The 15,959-nt window shown below is 46.8% G+C and overlaps 1 protein-coding gene across 1 annotated transcript in view; it reads left to right on the plus strand.

Annotated features, from left to right (window-relative positions):
• Positions 1-15,663, plus strand: part of LOC311580477 (interleukin-1 receptor-like 2) — a 40,152-nt gene extending 24,489 nt beyond the window's left edge. Inside the window, 4 exon segments of the mRNA XM_084752116.1 lie at positions 4,299-4,442; positions 11,664-11,825; positions 13,773-13,824; positions 13,826-15,663. Coding sequence (XP_084608242.1) covers positions 4,299-4,442; positions 11,664-11,825; positions 13,773-13,824; positions 13,826-14,177 — 710 coding nt within the window. The 3' untranslated portion in view covers positions 14,178-15,663.
• The last annotated feature ends 296 nt before the right edge of the window (positions 15,664-15,959 follow it).

Consider the following 15,959-nt stretch of genomic DNA (forward strand, 5'->3'; position numbering starts at 1 on the left):
AGTTACATCAACTGTGAGTAGACAGGCAGCGCCCCCTTCCTTGTCTCTTGGGGCCCCGCGGGGCTGCGTTGAGAGAGGAACCTTGGCTCCTCTGTGTCCACTATCTGCTTGTCCTTCACTGGCTTTACAAGCGAAGTCAGTTTTGGCCACCTGTGCCAGCTGCTCTTCTCTGGAGCTTCTTAAGGCCCATCGGGGCTGCTTTGACCTCTGCAGCCTCATCTCTAGCCTCATCTTCTTTTCTCTGTGGCTTGAACTGTCACCTCAAGGTAGATGCAGACACATTCCCCATATCCAAGTGTGTTTTCTGTTCCTTCAGGACAACATCTCATTTCCTGTTCTGTACCAGAGGACAGCTGCAATCACAACAATTAGAAATACATTTTATCTCTTAAGATTTGTTTCCTTACCTTTGCTAAATATACCTCCATATTTTCCATTTACTTTAGACTCTGAATCTGATGTCTTCTCACTCCTTTTATTTCCTTAACTCGTGGCAATGGCTGACTAACCTGTCTGGTTGTGTTGTCTTCCTGATGCCTGCCTGCTACATCTGCTCACACCTGCCCCCCGCCCCACCATGTGCTCTGCTGTCTAGCTAGATGGTGGAGTGTTTCCAACCTAGGGCTGAGTCACTAACTGTGTTTAGGTCCTGCTTTTAGCATGGTGTTGTGTGACCACTTGTACCTGGGTGTTCTCAGATGAGTTGTTGAGAATCACAATTGTGCCATTGGCACTATTGCATGAAAAACGTTTTGAAAACAAATTTGAATTTTCTATTTTATTGCATAATATACGCACAAAATGCACATGCACAGAAATAAAAATGAAACTACCATTTGCATTAGGAACAACAGACAAACACTGTGAGATGCAGAGGACACTCCACACCCTTCTTTGCCAAGGGATCTCTTTTCTACATTGACCTGTTCATCTCCCAATTTCAAGAAATCCTTTTCTTTTTTTCCTTTTTGCTTTGTGGTATTTGTTGATTTTCCAAAAAAAAAAATAGTTTATTTTTGCGATCTTAGGGGCTTTATATTAAAGATATTAGATGGTTTAATTTCTTCTCTGACTTGGTTCTTTTTTAGGTGCCTGGGATAGGTTAGCGCATTGATAACATAGCAAGCAGCTGTTTTTTCATCTGAATCCAAGAAACATATTCTTCTCCACAGCCAGGCTACCTTTCACCAACTGCATGATACATATCTGGCAATTTGGATTGTTTCCAGACTGGGACAAATAATGACACTATGGAAGTTTCCATGTGTGCTATGGTACCCCATGTGGAGCATTCGTTATGATATATTTCTTGAGAGTGAAATTGCTAAATGAGCCTCTGTCACCTGCTTTACTGTATGATGCAATATCATTCCATGTGGTGTCTATACAGGCTCATACTCACTCCCCATAGAGCAGTGTGTGAGAGCATCAAGTGAGATAATTTTACAAACAGAGCCATAAAGTGAGGACTACAACATTAGTCTACTGTAGTTGGTACTAGTGTGGTTTTGGCCACCACTATGTGCTAGTTGGATGATTATATCAGTTTTCCATAAAATATCCTTGCCTGGAGACCTTTCTCTAGTCTAGTAGAAGTTATTTCTCCACAGATGGCTAAAACACCACTGTCTCCTGACTGGACATTGATGACATTTATTCCATACCCCACAAGAGATAAAACAGACACTCTTGGTTTGGCATTATCAGCCTTCCTGAATGATCTCTTTACACTCACTTCTAACAAGTCCTTTGTCTGCCCTGCAGAACACAGTCAGATTAGAGCAAAAAACCCCTTCTAAGGGCCCATATTTGATGAAGGAGTTGACTTTAATCCAGTGAGGACATGTTTTTCTCAGCCAAGGAACAGAGAAGAACCTGAAGACACTCCAGTGGCTTTGATAGAAAACAAAAACAAAAACCAGAGCCTGGTTTGTTGGGCCCGAGAGTGTGATGTTCGGTCAGCCCCAGAGGAAAGAGGAAAGCACATTTTAGAATGTATTTTGGAAATTCCAGGACAGCCAACATGGCTTCAGTTTCACTCTAACTTACTGTGTGAGTCTGACTACTTGTTTAGTTGCCTAGACCCAAGATGGCCAATACAGAGCCCGTCCATGCTAACCACCTGGAAGCAAAATGCTTGCAAGGGTTTTTGAGGCCAAGGCCAGGCTCAGAGGGGTTAATGTTGGTACCAAATAACAAGTGAACACCTGCAAGTCATGTGGGAGTAGAAGGGGCTCTTTGCTCCTTAGTTTTGACCATACCTAGGAAAGTCTTGGTAATTCGATCTTGGTTTTGGCATGTTCCCACTCCACAGCCCTACACAGCAGCTTTTCAGTTGGTCATAGATATGTTTTTCTGTCTGCCTTGAGTTCCCAGGAAACTTACCCTCCTAAACCTTCATGGTTTGGTTTATTTGTTGGTGGCTTCTTCATTTGACTTCCTCATTTTTTTTTGAAGAGACTTCCAGATTTGGTTCTTACTCAGTTCCTCTGGAGCAGGATCAGTAGAAAGGTGTCTGGATGGGATGTATCATTCAGTGGAAGTCTTTTTCCCTCCGTGTCTTTTAACCATCACTTATCATGTGCTGTCATCTCATCTGAAGGCTGATGGTGACAGTTATATGACCTCAAATGATGAACCCCATGTTTCAAAAGCAGTTTTATTTTATTCTTAGGTATGTTTGGCTTGTATGCACATGTGTGCACCCTGTGAATGCCCAATGCCCATGGAAATCAGAAGAGGGCATCAGATCTCCTGGAACTGGAGTTACAGTGAATTGAACCTGGGTCTTCTAGAAGAACAGCCAGTGCTCTTCACCTCTGAGCCATCTCTCAAACCTAGACAAATCTCGTTCTTAACAAGGGTATCTAGCACATCAGCAAGGAGCTTTACATTTGTTTCTACCTCAAAGTCCTTTCTCATTAGTAGCTTCTTCGATAATAAGATGATTTGAAGGTCATCATCTTTGAGCACATTTACAAGCATGTCACTTCTCAGTGCAAAGAACAGTCAACCATGCTCTGGTTGCCAATGGTTCTCTGAGTCTCATAAGTACTGTGGGCTTAGTCATGGAATAGTCATAGCACAGTTTATAATTCCAATATGGCTGTCATAGACTTTGAATCTGCCAGACTGGATCATCCCAAAGGGAGATAAGAGCTGGCAAAGATAAGCACGCGGTGGACAGGAGGGGGACTCCACCTCATAGTGAGAAGGCAGACAAAAGTTACACAGAGGGGGCAGGACGCTATTGCACAATAGCCTATGGATCAGTGTCTACTAGCTGTGCCGGTACTTACTCAATGGTCTGATTTGGCATGAGGGTGCTATTAAGTGTGTTTTCTGTCTCTGTGCTCTATTGTGCCACCAAATCTAAAGATGTGCACCAACATGCAAGAAGTCTTAGGCCTTAACAGTTGCTCTGTGTGTGGCCTGAGAAGAATTTGATAAGCTCCTTCATGAAGATTTTATAAATTTGGAGACCCAAACACAAAAGCACCTCCTCCGCACACTTCTCCCCTGCCCTATCAGAGCGACTAACATCTGCGACCAGGGTGAGTGGACACCCTGAATGGTCTGATGAAGGAAGTGGTTGGTGTGGTGGGTTCCCTTTTTCTCTTCCCTCATTCCTAGGCGCCCCTCCTGGCAGCGCCCGTGTAGGGTGTGGTGAGGCAGGATGCTGCTGCATGGTTCTGCTTCTAGATGCTCAGGAGCTGTTATGGAAGCAACAGGACTTCCCTTCTCCTCACAGCAGTCTGCCCACTGGCCTGTCATCAGAACTGCACAGCAGCACACTCACACAGCAGAGCAGGTAATGCATACCATGCTAAGACAGACCCCAGCCCTGACTTCAGGAGCCCTGGGAAGGGTGGATGAGGCCTCTCAGCACTCTGAGCCAGCACTTCTGGTTTCTGGGCAGGGGAGCAAAAGGTTGTTTTAAAATTTTTGCCATGAGTCCCTCTCCTCAGCACTGAGGGTCTCCAAAACCTCCAGGGGAATCCCTGGGGGACATTCCATGTGCAGTCAGCTTGTACCTCAAGAAGACACCTGGCCCGTATGCTCTTAAATAGTCTCCATGCAGCCAGAGTCCTGTGTCTCCTGTGTCCGCACCCAGGGCATCCTGGCTTTCATAGAGCTCATTTGTCCCTAAACGTCACAGTTCAAATTTACTTACCCAACTCTCATACTCCAAGAAAACTTAGAGACATGTTCAAGCAGTGTTTTGCTGCTTCCCGCCTGCTTAGACAAAGAGAAGATGAACTGACCTTCTGCCACTGACTTTTCCCTGTCATTTGCAGCTCCAGATTTCCAGGCTTACCTCATAGGAGGGCTGATGGCCTTTCTACTTCTGGTGGTGTCTGTTCTGTGCATCTACAACAGCTTTAAGATTGACCTTGTTCTTTGGTATAGAGGCACCTTCTACACTGCCCAGGCTCCAGATGGTAAGTGTGTGACCTTTGTGGGGAGGGACCTCAGTGTTGCTGTCCACTCAGCTGAGTAAAGTCCTTAAATGCTCTTCTCATATTGTTATAAGTGAGCCTTTCTTCTGGCTGGAAAATGTAGTGTGCATTGTCTTCATGTGCTTCAGAGAGATGATTTTCTGTTGTTGCTAGCCTCCTTTGCCAAATATGCTGGAGGGAGGGTAGTGCCCAGGAAACAGCCACTAGGTGGCAGTGGGCCAGCTGCTCCTTGGTGTGGAGGCATGAGAAAGGATTCCAACTTCTGGGGCTGCAAAGAAAGGCAATAACTGCAGGAGCAAAGTCTGTCATTCATGATGTGCACTACATCCCCGAAGCTCAGCCTATTATACAGTAAACCCTGTAGTTGATACCTGAAGTAATTTTCACGCTTTGCTTTCAAAGGAGATTCACCAGAACTTAATTTGAGTTCTCTGCTTGGGAGCTGGGTGAGATTAGAGATTTTAGCTTCAGAGGGAGAGTCATAGAGTGGGAGAGGGAGGGAGGGATGGAAAGGAAAGGCGGGAGGGAGGAAAGGACGCAGAAGGGAGGGTGAGAGGAAAGGGGAAGAAGGCAGGTGTGGGGGAGGAACAAGGGAAAGGAAAGAAGCTGTCTCTAGCCTTGCAGAAGCTGTCACCTTGCTGAGGGTGAGGAGAGCATCAGCAGGAGCCTGAGGCTCAGATCCTTCATTGCTCCTCTGAAGGTCAGAACTGTCTTCCCACGCTCTGTGCTAGCTCTGCCGGGGCATGGTGGTGGCTCTGTCCTGCCACCATTGTTTTGTTTTTTGACACAGAAATACCTCCCTGTGTTCCAGAGCTGGTCCATTCAGGTTGTAGCACAATGCAAGTAAAGTAAAACTACTTGGTGTCAGAATGAATGTGATCTAGTGAGCCCTCACCCCCTCTACCCGCCAAGAATGAAACTATTAAATATATTTTGATGTCCCTTATGTTCCTATATAAATTAGTAAAAAAAGACAAATGTAATCTTCAAAACTGATATATGTGATGAGTAAACAAGCACAAACATTCTTAGGCCAAACATTTTTTTCTTGAACCAGAGCAAGAGAGTGAGAGAGCTCATAATCCAGACACATTAATGATAGCAGATCCACAGAAAAACTCCATCCATTCTAAGCAGCTGTTTGTACAAAAAGTCACAACACAAATTATTGTCTATGTGTTGGGTAAAACACAGATACTGCAATTCAAACTTTACTTAACTAAATGACAGAACTCAAAATTGGTAGCCCAGAGGCTGGGGTGTAGTACAGAGGATGAGATATAGCCCAGGGTCTAGGGTGTAGCCGAGAGGCTGAGGTATAGCCCAGAGTCTGGGGTGTAGCCCAGAGGCTGAGGTGGAGACCAGAGGCTGAGGAGTAGTCCAGAGGCTGAGGAGTAGCCCAGAGGCTGAGGTGGAGCCCAGAGGCTGAGGTGGCGCTCAGAGGCTGAGGTGTAGACAGGAGGCTGGGCTCTAGCCCAGAGGCTGGGGTGTAGCCCACAAACTGGGGATAGCCCAGAGGCTGAGGTGAAGCCCTAAGGCTGAGGTGTAGACTAGAGGCTGAGGTGTAGACCAGAGGCTGAGGTGGAGACCAGAGGCTGAGGTGGAGACCAGAGGCTGAGGTGCAGCCCAGAGGCTGAGGTGGAGCCTAGAGGCTGGGGTGTAGACCAGAGGCTGAGGTGTGGCCCAGAAGCTGAGGTGTAGACCAGAGGCTGAAGTGGAGCCCAGAGGCTGAGGTGGAGCCCAGAGGCTGAGGTGGAGCCCAGAGGCTGAGGTGGAGCCCAGAGGCTGAGGCAGAGCCCAGAGGCTGAGGTAAAGCCCAGAGGCTGAGGTAGAGCCCAGAGGCTGAGGTGGAGCTCAGAGGCTGAGGTGAAGACAAGAGGCTGAGGTGTAGCTCATAAACTGAGGTGTAACCCAGAGGCTGAGGTGTAGCCCAGAGGCTGAGGAGTAGCCCAGAGGCTGAGGAGTAGCCCAGAGGTTGAGGTGTAGCCCAGAGGCTGAGCTGTAGTCCAGAGGCTGAGGTGTAGTCCAGAGGCTGGGGCGTAGCCCAGAGGCTGAGGTGTAGCCCAGAGCCTGAGGTGTAGCCCAGAGCCTGAGGTGTAGTCCAGAGGATGAGGTGTATCCCAGAGGCTGAGGAGTAGCCCAGAGGCTGAGGAGTAGCCCAGAGCCTGAGAAGTAGCCCAGAGCCTAAAGTGTAGCCCAGTGGGGATGGGTGAGCACAACAACAACAACAACAGAAATAAAAAGGAAAGAAAATGACTCCTCCCTGGGATGGTGGAAGAGATTATTGTCCATAGAGAAGGAGTGAAGACAGGGGCAGGGACATGCAGAAGAGTCTAGAGTGGGTTTGGCCTCCACTTGACCCTGTGAGGAGGGAGTGCAGATGACTAAAGAGGAGAGAGAAGCTGCCTGCCAGGCTAAGAGGAGCAGCCTGGGCCAAGAGAGTGGCCAAGAGAGTAGGCAAAGGAACCAGGTGACGAAGATGGTTGGATCATATGGGGAAGAGAAGATGGAGGAAGGGCAGTCCAGGCCCTGGAGTTGGAGACATATTGTTAGGGGCATGGAGCCAGGCGGACCCAAAATAAATAGGGACTGAGGGCTGCAGGGAGAACCTGGCAGCCAGCATTCACTTTGATATGTTGAATAGACACCTCAGCCATTTGTCCTGGGCATGAGGAGTAATGGTGATGAGGTGGAGCCATGGCCATTGCCCAGCCATCCCAATACAAGCCAAGATGCTCTACTGTCCATCTGGACGTCTCTGAGGCAGGAGAGGGCTCAGCCCACACCAGTCGTTTCCTCTTCTAACATAGATAGGAGTGTCTTGTCTTCTTTCTGCATTGACTCAGAGTACCTGGTATCATCCCATGTGGTCTTTCTGGAAGTTCTGGCACCCCCTGTTCCCTTGGTGTCATCCCTCTGACTCACTGAGACTCCCAGTAGTGCGACTGCAGCCTTGACTTAGTTATGGTGTGCACATAGACCGGCAAGGCTGCCTGGAATAGAGGTTGAGCTCTGCAGCAAGAGCCAGAAGGAAGCATGACTCACCCCATCAGAACAGTGGAGCCCCACAGATGACACAAGGGGACCTCACCCTCCCTGAGATCAGCACAGCCCAGACTGCACAGCCAGTGGGCACTGGCTTTGGAGATTGCAGTTGACAGGCAGCCAGGGTCCTCATGTTTTTCTTTGTTGTCATTTTTATTTCTGGAAACTGTGTGCTTCAACTTTCTCACATCTCCATCTACTTAAACCACCCTGTTAGAGCTCTGGATAATGGCTCCAATAGGTTGTCATGAGCCTCCGAGGTAGACCCTGAATCTGGCTGACACTTTGGACTCTCTTGAGGGAATTTTCTGGAACATATACAGTGCAGTAAATATGCATGTTGAAATGAAAATGGCAGAGTTTCTTGTAGCCTGGTTAGTGGAGCTTTGCTGCACATGGGTCAAGGGAATTGACCTGTGAGTTACAATATGGTGATCCTTCACAAGCCAGGTGTAAGTCAGGGAATTCTGTATTTCTCTGCAGTCCCAGGTGCTTCCACAGCTGGCCTGTTAGGTGTGCTGCTCTCTGTTTGACTAGAAAGATCAGCCAGGGCCAGGTTGGTGGAGAGCTGTGTCTGCTCTTATTCCATAGAGACTTCTGGGCAGTGTGCTCACAGGATAGAATGGTAGGAAGCAAAGCAGCAGGTGTGTGGGGGAAGCAAAGGGCAAAACAACAAACTAGGCGTCCTGCAGAGCTGAGGAGAGAGCTTGGTCTCTAAAGATAAATCTGCTTTCATAGCCAAAGCCAAGTTGATGGATTCTGCATGCCCTAGAGATGTTTCTGTGGATTGCGAAATAACACAGACCGTTCTGCGGCTCCTTTCTTCCAATGGGCTTCCTGTAGCGTCCCAGTTTACAGTAGCCTACGGTAGCGCTGTGTAAGAAGTGGCCTTCGCATTCCCATAGTAAAATGATCCTGTGTTTTACATGGCTTCCCTTCTCACGTATTCTAACATGCTAGGGGGAGACACATCAGTCTTCAGATGACTAAGTAATGGGCCTTACGTCAAGCATCTTTTAAAGTTCAACTTTCATCTATCAACTGCCTGATTTTGGCACTGCTCTGAAATGTCACAACATACACACACACACAGAGAGAGGGAGAGAGACAGGGGGGAGGAGAAAGAGAGAGGGAGAGAGAGCAGAATGGAAAAACATCTGGCAAATATTCACAAATATTAGCCTATAAAAATGAACTTGTGTGGGTTTCACAAACGGCAATAGTGGTCTGGAGAGATGCTTTTCATTGAAGGAATGTTTAAATATCCACAGAAAACAAAAGAGAGAGAAATAAAGTGCCTATGTTACTTTTGTGCTTTTGAGAGAGGTGGATATTGGGAACAGTGACCAGTGAAGCTTAGTTTCCTCAGAACAACCATTGGAAATTCAAGAAATTCTGGGAGGCAACCATCTCAAAACTACTGCTCTCTGCTGCTCCTTCCTCCGCTGCTGTTCCTGTGACTATGGCTGGGAAAGGGGACACCTCTGAAGTTCACAACAGCCTCCATTAGGCTTCTGTGTTTATGCGCTGTGTAGATGACCAGAGTAGGCTGTCTGAGGCCTCAGCCAGATGTACAGCAATTAGCTTTGGGTGTGTTTCTCAGTGCATCTCTTGTCAGTTTCTCTGGAAGGTGAAGGCAGGTTTCCTTGAAATCTGATGCTGGTTTTCCAGAGATAGGCCTAAGCCTTGTTTTCTTGTGTTTCCCACATCTGAGGTGTGTGTGTATGTGCGTGTGTGTGTGTGTGTGTGTGTGTGTGTGTGTGTGTGTGTGTGTGTGTGTGTGTGTGTGTAAGTTCCATCACACAGTTTCAGAAAACTGCCCACTTCTTCAGGAATTACACATCACTACCTTGTGGAGACATGGCATATTTCTGAAAAAACAAAACAAAACAAAACAAAACAAAACAGGATCAACCAGAAGTCTTAGTACGCTTGAAGAATGCACTCAACATGCATAGATTGAGGGACGAGCATGAGGCACAGAGAAATCTGTCTTGGGTTTTCTGACTCAAAACGAGTTTGGCCACAACAGAGGAAACAGGAAGCCCGGGCTTAGAAAATTCTGGGCACCTTTGCGAAATTAATCAGCTCCATTGATTTCAACTTCCTTCTTAGAATCTTAGGATCCAAGTGTATTTCTCAGTTTATCAGGAAATGCTTCTTGCTACTATCTGATCCCATCCTCCAAATATCAGAGGACCTGGGCTAGAGAGATGGTTCAGTGATTAACAGCAGCAGCTGCACTTCCAGAGGAGCCTGGTTTGATCCCCAGAATCCACACTGCAGGGGCAGCTGTCTATAATGTCCAGTTCCAGGGGTCTGATGCCCTCTTCTGGCCTCCCTGGGCACTGTATGCACAAGGTACAAAAATCCAGGCAAACTGCCCACACGTATGAAATTAAGTAATAAGAATAATTTTTAAAAATTGAAGGACTGGAACAAAAGGCGAAATGTGGACTGCAAATATGTCTTTGAAAGTGGTGGAAAGCCGATGCATGTGGAGACCAAGTCCTCAAAACATACCTTTGCTGCAGATCCAAGGCTAAGGGCTGGTGTCAACTAACTCTGTGGTCAAGTACACTCACCACCTGGGTTTGGCCTCCATCCTAGAAAGAAAACAAGCTTAGAGAAGACGACATAAACTTTGGGGCCTTGTTTGGTTTTGAGTTCTCAGAACACATGAGACTTTGTGCTCCCAGATCTGTCTCCATCTGTTCCAAGCACAGCGAGCTGGAGACCCAGGAGCACTTGTGTTCTCAGATGCCTTGTTTTGAAAGAGAACTGGCCTTCTCTCAAAAGAGACAACATCTGGAAAATGTAATTCCTTCTGGTTCCTATTTAAGCAGTTGTGGGAGAATGGGAAATGATGGGAGAAGAGATGCCAGGGGCTGTGCAGTGATTAAGTTGGGAACCAACCTAGGAACTACATGTGCCAAGGAGGATGCCCCTTGCTATAAGTAAAGCACCAGGCAGCTAACACTTCCCGAGGAATGCCAGGCTAAACACTTCTAAACCCTTATACAGGAAGACTCAATCCTTCTTAAATAGTCAAGAAATAAGAACTTAGCAGATCTCCATTACTTCATCTCTTTATTCTTTTCTTTCACTCTCAGGGAAAAAAATCACGAACTTTGGAAAGTCATATATTTAGCATTAGATTTTATACGAAAAAGTTATCTACTTCCTGAAGTCACGATCGTGGCCTTTAAGGCAACAAAGGAGCTTTAGCTGTACCTGGTTTGGTTGTCTCTAAACAGAAATCAGTCCCCTCTTAGCACGTGCCTGTGATTCCAAAGCTGAATCTACTTGTGATCAAGACGTTCCTCTTCCTCTACCTCAGGTCTCATAGTCACTGTCTAGCCGTTTGGTGAGAACTGATGGAGGCCTGTCCTGTCCAAGGTCTCACTTAGCCCTGCAGCAACTCCATGCAGGGCAGTGGGCAGGGAGGCTGAAACCCCTGTGCTGGCAGGGTTCTCCCTCCACCAGCTCTAGCCCTCTGCTCTTGGATCCTCACTGACCGGCCCCTAGTCTGCTCCCCATGATTTTACACCCAAGAGTCTTTGGGTACCCTCTGATCACAGCTTCTCAAGAACTCCAGACAACAAGAAGTTTTTCTTTTTTGGCTGTTGTCACTTTAATATCATATACCATTTTATTCTGTGTATGAGAGTCCTGTGCACAGTCAGATGGTGTGTCTGGTTCATTGTTGCCCTGGTGGACATGGTAATGGAGTTCCTGGTTGTCCAGGAAGGACTTGTCCATGATGGGCATGTGGACATTGAGGCATTTTTCTTTCTAAATGCTGAATTTTCTTGTGTGCTAGATTAGGAGGGACTCAGCCTATTTTGCTTGGCATAGTTCACACAGGTCTCTATAGCCCATATCTACAATTAGTGAGTCCTGGGTTCCAAGGTCTTATTTTCACCCCCATCATGGGCAGTGGGAGGCTTAGGGTACAATTAGAAATTGCAGAAAGGGCACCACAGCTCAGCAGTGAGAATGGAGTGTGGTAGCCCAGAATTCTAACTCAGCCAGGTCGGCTTGTGGAGGTCAATGAGCCCAGGCTGCAGTGCATCACAGTAGCGAGCCAGGGTTCCCTTTGTTCATGTGGGGGATCAGTTGCAGTCATTCTGTGAGCTTGAATCTTTTCCCTTTCAGATGGGAAACTGTATGATGCCTATGTCCTATACCCCAAGAGCCCACGAGAAAGCCAGGGCCATGATGTGGACACACTGGTGTTGAAGATCCTGCCCGAAGTGCTGGAGAACCAGTGTGGATATAAGTTATTTATATTTGGCAGGGATGAATTCCCTGGGCAAGGTATGTTTTAACTGAGGCAGTAGACAATAAAAGGGGGAGGCCAGGCCTGTCATGCCAGCGCTGGGGATACTGAACCAGGATGAATAGGGATACAGGCCCAGTTGGCGTTGTATGTACAAATGACAACTCTCCTCTCCAGTCTCCTCCCCTCCCCTCCCCTCCCCTCCCTTCCCCTCCCCTCCCCTCTCCTCTCTTCTCATCACCTCCTTTCCTCTCTCCTCTCCTAGTACATAGAATTTTCAAAAGTCTATGCCCAGAGCCTCCTAGTCCCTTTATTCTTATATTCAGAAGTTAGGTTCTTGCTTCATTACACTTACTGCTACAACACAGCGTTAGGGAATCCTGGTTTCTGTCCTTTGAGTCTTTTCAGCATAAGGATACAGGGGCCATGGTCATGGGAACAAGCAGCAGTCTTGGTCAAAACTAAAGAAAGTCAAGTGGCCATTTGATAGTTCCTGAGCATAACTATGGTATAGTTTGTCATTTGAATATGCAAACACTACTATGTTTACAGCTGGTTTTATAAACCACAATTGATACCAGTGCCTCCTCTGAATAATACACTTTTCTGTTACTGTGATAAAAATACAAGAGGGTAGAAGGGACTACAGTCCAGTGCGGTGAGGAGGGCATGGCTGCAGGAACAAGAGGCCAGCCTGGTGGTCAGGAGCCCACTGATCATATTTATACCTGAATAGGAAGCAGAGAGAGAAATAACAGGAAGCGAGGCCAGGGTATAAAACCTGAATGCCCAACCCCAATGTCTTACGTTCTGTATTCAGGGTCCCCTTCTCATTATCCGAAACAGTGTCACCAGCTGGGGACCCATGTTCAAACAAAGGAGCCCATGGGAAACATTTAATATTTTGTATTCAAATTACACCATCTCCTTTCTAAACACTCTCTCTCTCTCTCTCTCTCTCTCTCTCTCTCTCTCTCTCTCATCTATCTATCTATTATCTATCATCTATTTGTCTCTATGTATCCATCTATGTATGTATGTATGTATGTATGTATGTATGTATGTATGTATGTATCTATCTATCTATCTATCTATCTATCTATGTATCAATCATCTATCTTCACTGTTTACTAGGCATGTGGTTTACGGCAGTTGCTGAGCACCGTTATTTGCATGGATGAAATACAGTTGACTATGTTCCTGTCTTGAGAGACCTGACCATGGAAATACCATCACAGGAAACAGCTTGCACAATCCTCTACCCTTTTTCAGCTTTGCTATCTTGTCTTACAATTGCAAAGTAACTCAACACTAAAACAAGCACACTTTCTTCTCACTAGGAAAGAGTTTTTTATTGTTATTTAAAGAATAGCTACTAGATGTCTCTAGACACTGGTCAGATATATAGTAGAAATAGAAAGTAAGCAAACTGGAAAAGACCCTGTCCATAGAGATAGCACCCTCTTCTTGCCCCTCACAGGAGGCAACCAGAGACCAGATGGATCAAGTAGACTTAATACTTGATGATCTCTTCCTTCCTCTCCCTGAGAAATGTCTATTGTGGTATTTGTCATTAAAATTGGTGGATATTAACCCTGACACTTAACTGTCAGTAAAGAATATGAGGAAAAGAACACTGTTCTTTAACAACAGATTTGAAAATATACGCATTACATAGCATAAAAGGGACTCTGTGCTACTCTATGAATACAGCACAATGAGGTAGTGTCAGGGAAAGAGACATAACACGACATAACAGGAAATAACACAATGAGTAAATGACTCAACTAGAAGAGAGTGATGACAGCAGAGGACCAGAGCACAAGCCCCACCCAGAACAGTGGGTACCAAGGGTTCATCCATCTGGGCATCTGCTACATACAAGTCCCTTTATGTTACCTGGTGTCCAGTCCTCTGGTTTCTTGTAGCATTAAAACCCTGCTGTCTTCGTACTGGATCTTCCGACTCTTTCTTCTCAATTCCAGCTGTGGCCAACATCATTGACGAAAACGTCAAACTGTGCAGGAGACTGATTGTGCTCATCCAGCTTTGGCTTCCTAAAGACCATGTCAGAAGAACAAATCGCTGTCTACAATGCCCTCATCCAGGATGGCATGAAGGTCATTCTGATTGAACTGGGGAAGATCAAGGACTATAGCAACATGCCTGAGTCAATTCAGTATGTCCAGCAGAAGCATGGGGCCATCCAGTGCAAGGGCCACTTCACAGAGGAGCCGCAGTGTGCCAAGACCAAATTCTGGAAGAAAGTGAGGTACCATATGCCACCTAGAAGATATCAAGCCCCTGCCTCAGTGGAGCTGCTGAGGCGAACACCCTGCACCTGCACGGCAGGCAAGTGGGATGCTGCCACAGGGCTCATAGCTTCCTGACAGAGCCTGGTTAGTGTGCAGCGGCTCACAGCTACATCCTCTTTGAACTGTTTGAACTGTCTACCGTGCAGCTTACTCTTTTGTGCTAGTAAGGGACTTTGTTCTTGCCCTTGTCGTTGTTGTTTTCTGTTGTTTCCGGGGTTTTTTGTTTGTTTGTTTGTTTGTTTGTTTGCTTGTTTGTTCGTTGTTTGGGGTGATTTTAATCATAGCTGATTCTTTATTACTCTTGTTGGCTTCATGGCTCCTGAACATCCACATATTCTACTGAACAGGGGTGACTACAGCCCTGCACTCCATCCCACACAGAAGATGGTAAAGATGACAGAACTTGTGGCCACGATGCTTGTCTCACATCTGAGATGGGAGGCTGGTCAGTCTGAGGATGCCAAGTGGGCAGCCTTAGGGAGGGCCAGCAAGGACAGTAGCACAATGACTCTGAGTGTCCAGTGTCCACCAGGCTCTAGTTCTCAGGCAGTGTAGATGCATCTGACCTCCTTCATGATCCTTCTGCAGAGAATGAACCATGGTACTAGCATGTTGCCCCTGGAAGCCATTTACATGTCACCTGAAATGATGGGCCCCAAGCTTTAAAGGATAATCTGTCAAAACAAACTAAGGAAGGTACTTTGTCCACCAGATTTCTGAGGAACATCTGAGAGATGTGAACCACAGCACTGGTGTGATGCTATCCTAACCCAGTAAATCCATGTGAACCTTTGATAATGTGTGTACTCCTTTTAGAGGGAAACTTAAGACTGCTCAGTTCATCCAGGGTTTTAATGCTAAACAGAGCTGCTAACCACCGTCACCTTTTCCCAAGGCTGAATCTGGGGAAATTCAGGTTCAATCCAACTATGTCAAGTTGTGGTTAACAGGCATGTGAGCTCGGGGGAATGGTGGACAAAGCGTCTACCTACCCTGATAGGGCCCAGGACACAGACAGTGAAAACCATTCCGTAGGTTGATGAACCAGCAGGTTTACTGGGGTTTCTTGCAGGAATATGAGTGAGAAGTTAGTTGGAAGAGCATGGTGACCCCAAAGCAGCCTCATCATGGACCAGCCCACACAGTGCAGGTGACAGCTGAGTCCCTAGAGTTCTGTGCAGCCACTGAGCATCGTCCCCTGGGAGCAGTTTCTGCTTCTAAGGCCATGGCTCAGGGTCTTGTGACTCCGACCCTGGGCTCTCTGAGGACAGGGGAGCCAGGAGGAGATAACTACAGAAAAACACACTGTGACAGAATAACGTAGCCTTGCTGAGGAGGGGACAGGAGGGGCTTCAAGGCCACCAGCAGGATAGGAGAGGCTGGCAGGACAGGGAGCAGGAGGGAGTGCTGGGAAGGTTGAAGGCCTGGAAAGCCCATTCCCTGTGGTGAGGATGCAGCAAGGCAGCCCAGCATCCCTGCCCTAGCATCCTGACTACATACTGGACATCTTTACTTTGTTTAATACCTTTCTATTAAAAATTAAATATGGTAAAATATGCAAACACCATTAGTCATTTTTAAGTGGACAACTCAAGGTCATTCAAGACATTCATGTTGATACAATCATCGTCACCATCCTCTTACAAAACCTTCCGTTCATTGCAGACTGCAGTTCTGTTCTCAGTGACTAAGGACTCCCCATCCTCGCCATTCGGAGCCCCTGGGAACCATCACTCCACCTCCCACCCCTGTGCATCTGACTACTCTAGGAGCTGCAATGAGAGACACGTGCAGTATTTCTCATCTTATGACTGACTTGTCTCACACACAAGAGTCCTCATGTGCCCTCAAGGTTCA

The sequence above is a fragment of the Acomys minous genome (genome assembly GCF_964271855.1).
Source record: "Acomys minous genome assembly, chromosome: 13".
In the NCBI taxonomy this organism is placed as follows: domain Eukaryota; kingdom Metazoa; phylum Chordata; class Mammalia; order Rodentia; family Muridae; genus Acomys; species Acomys minous.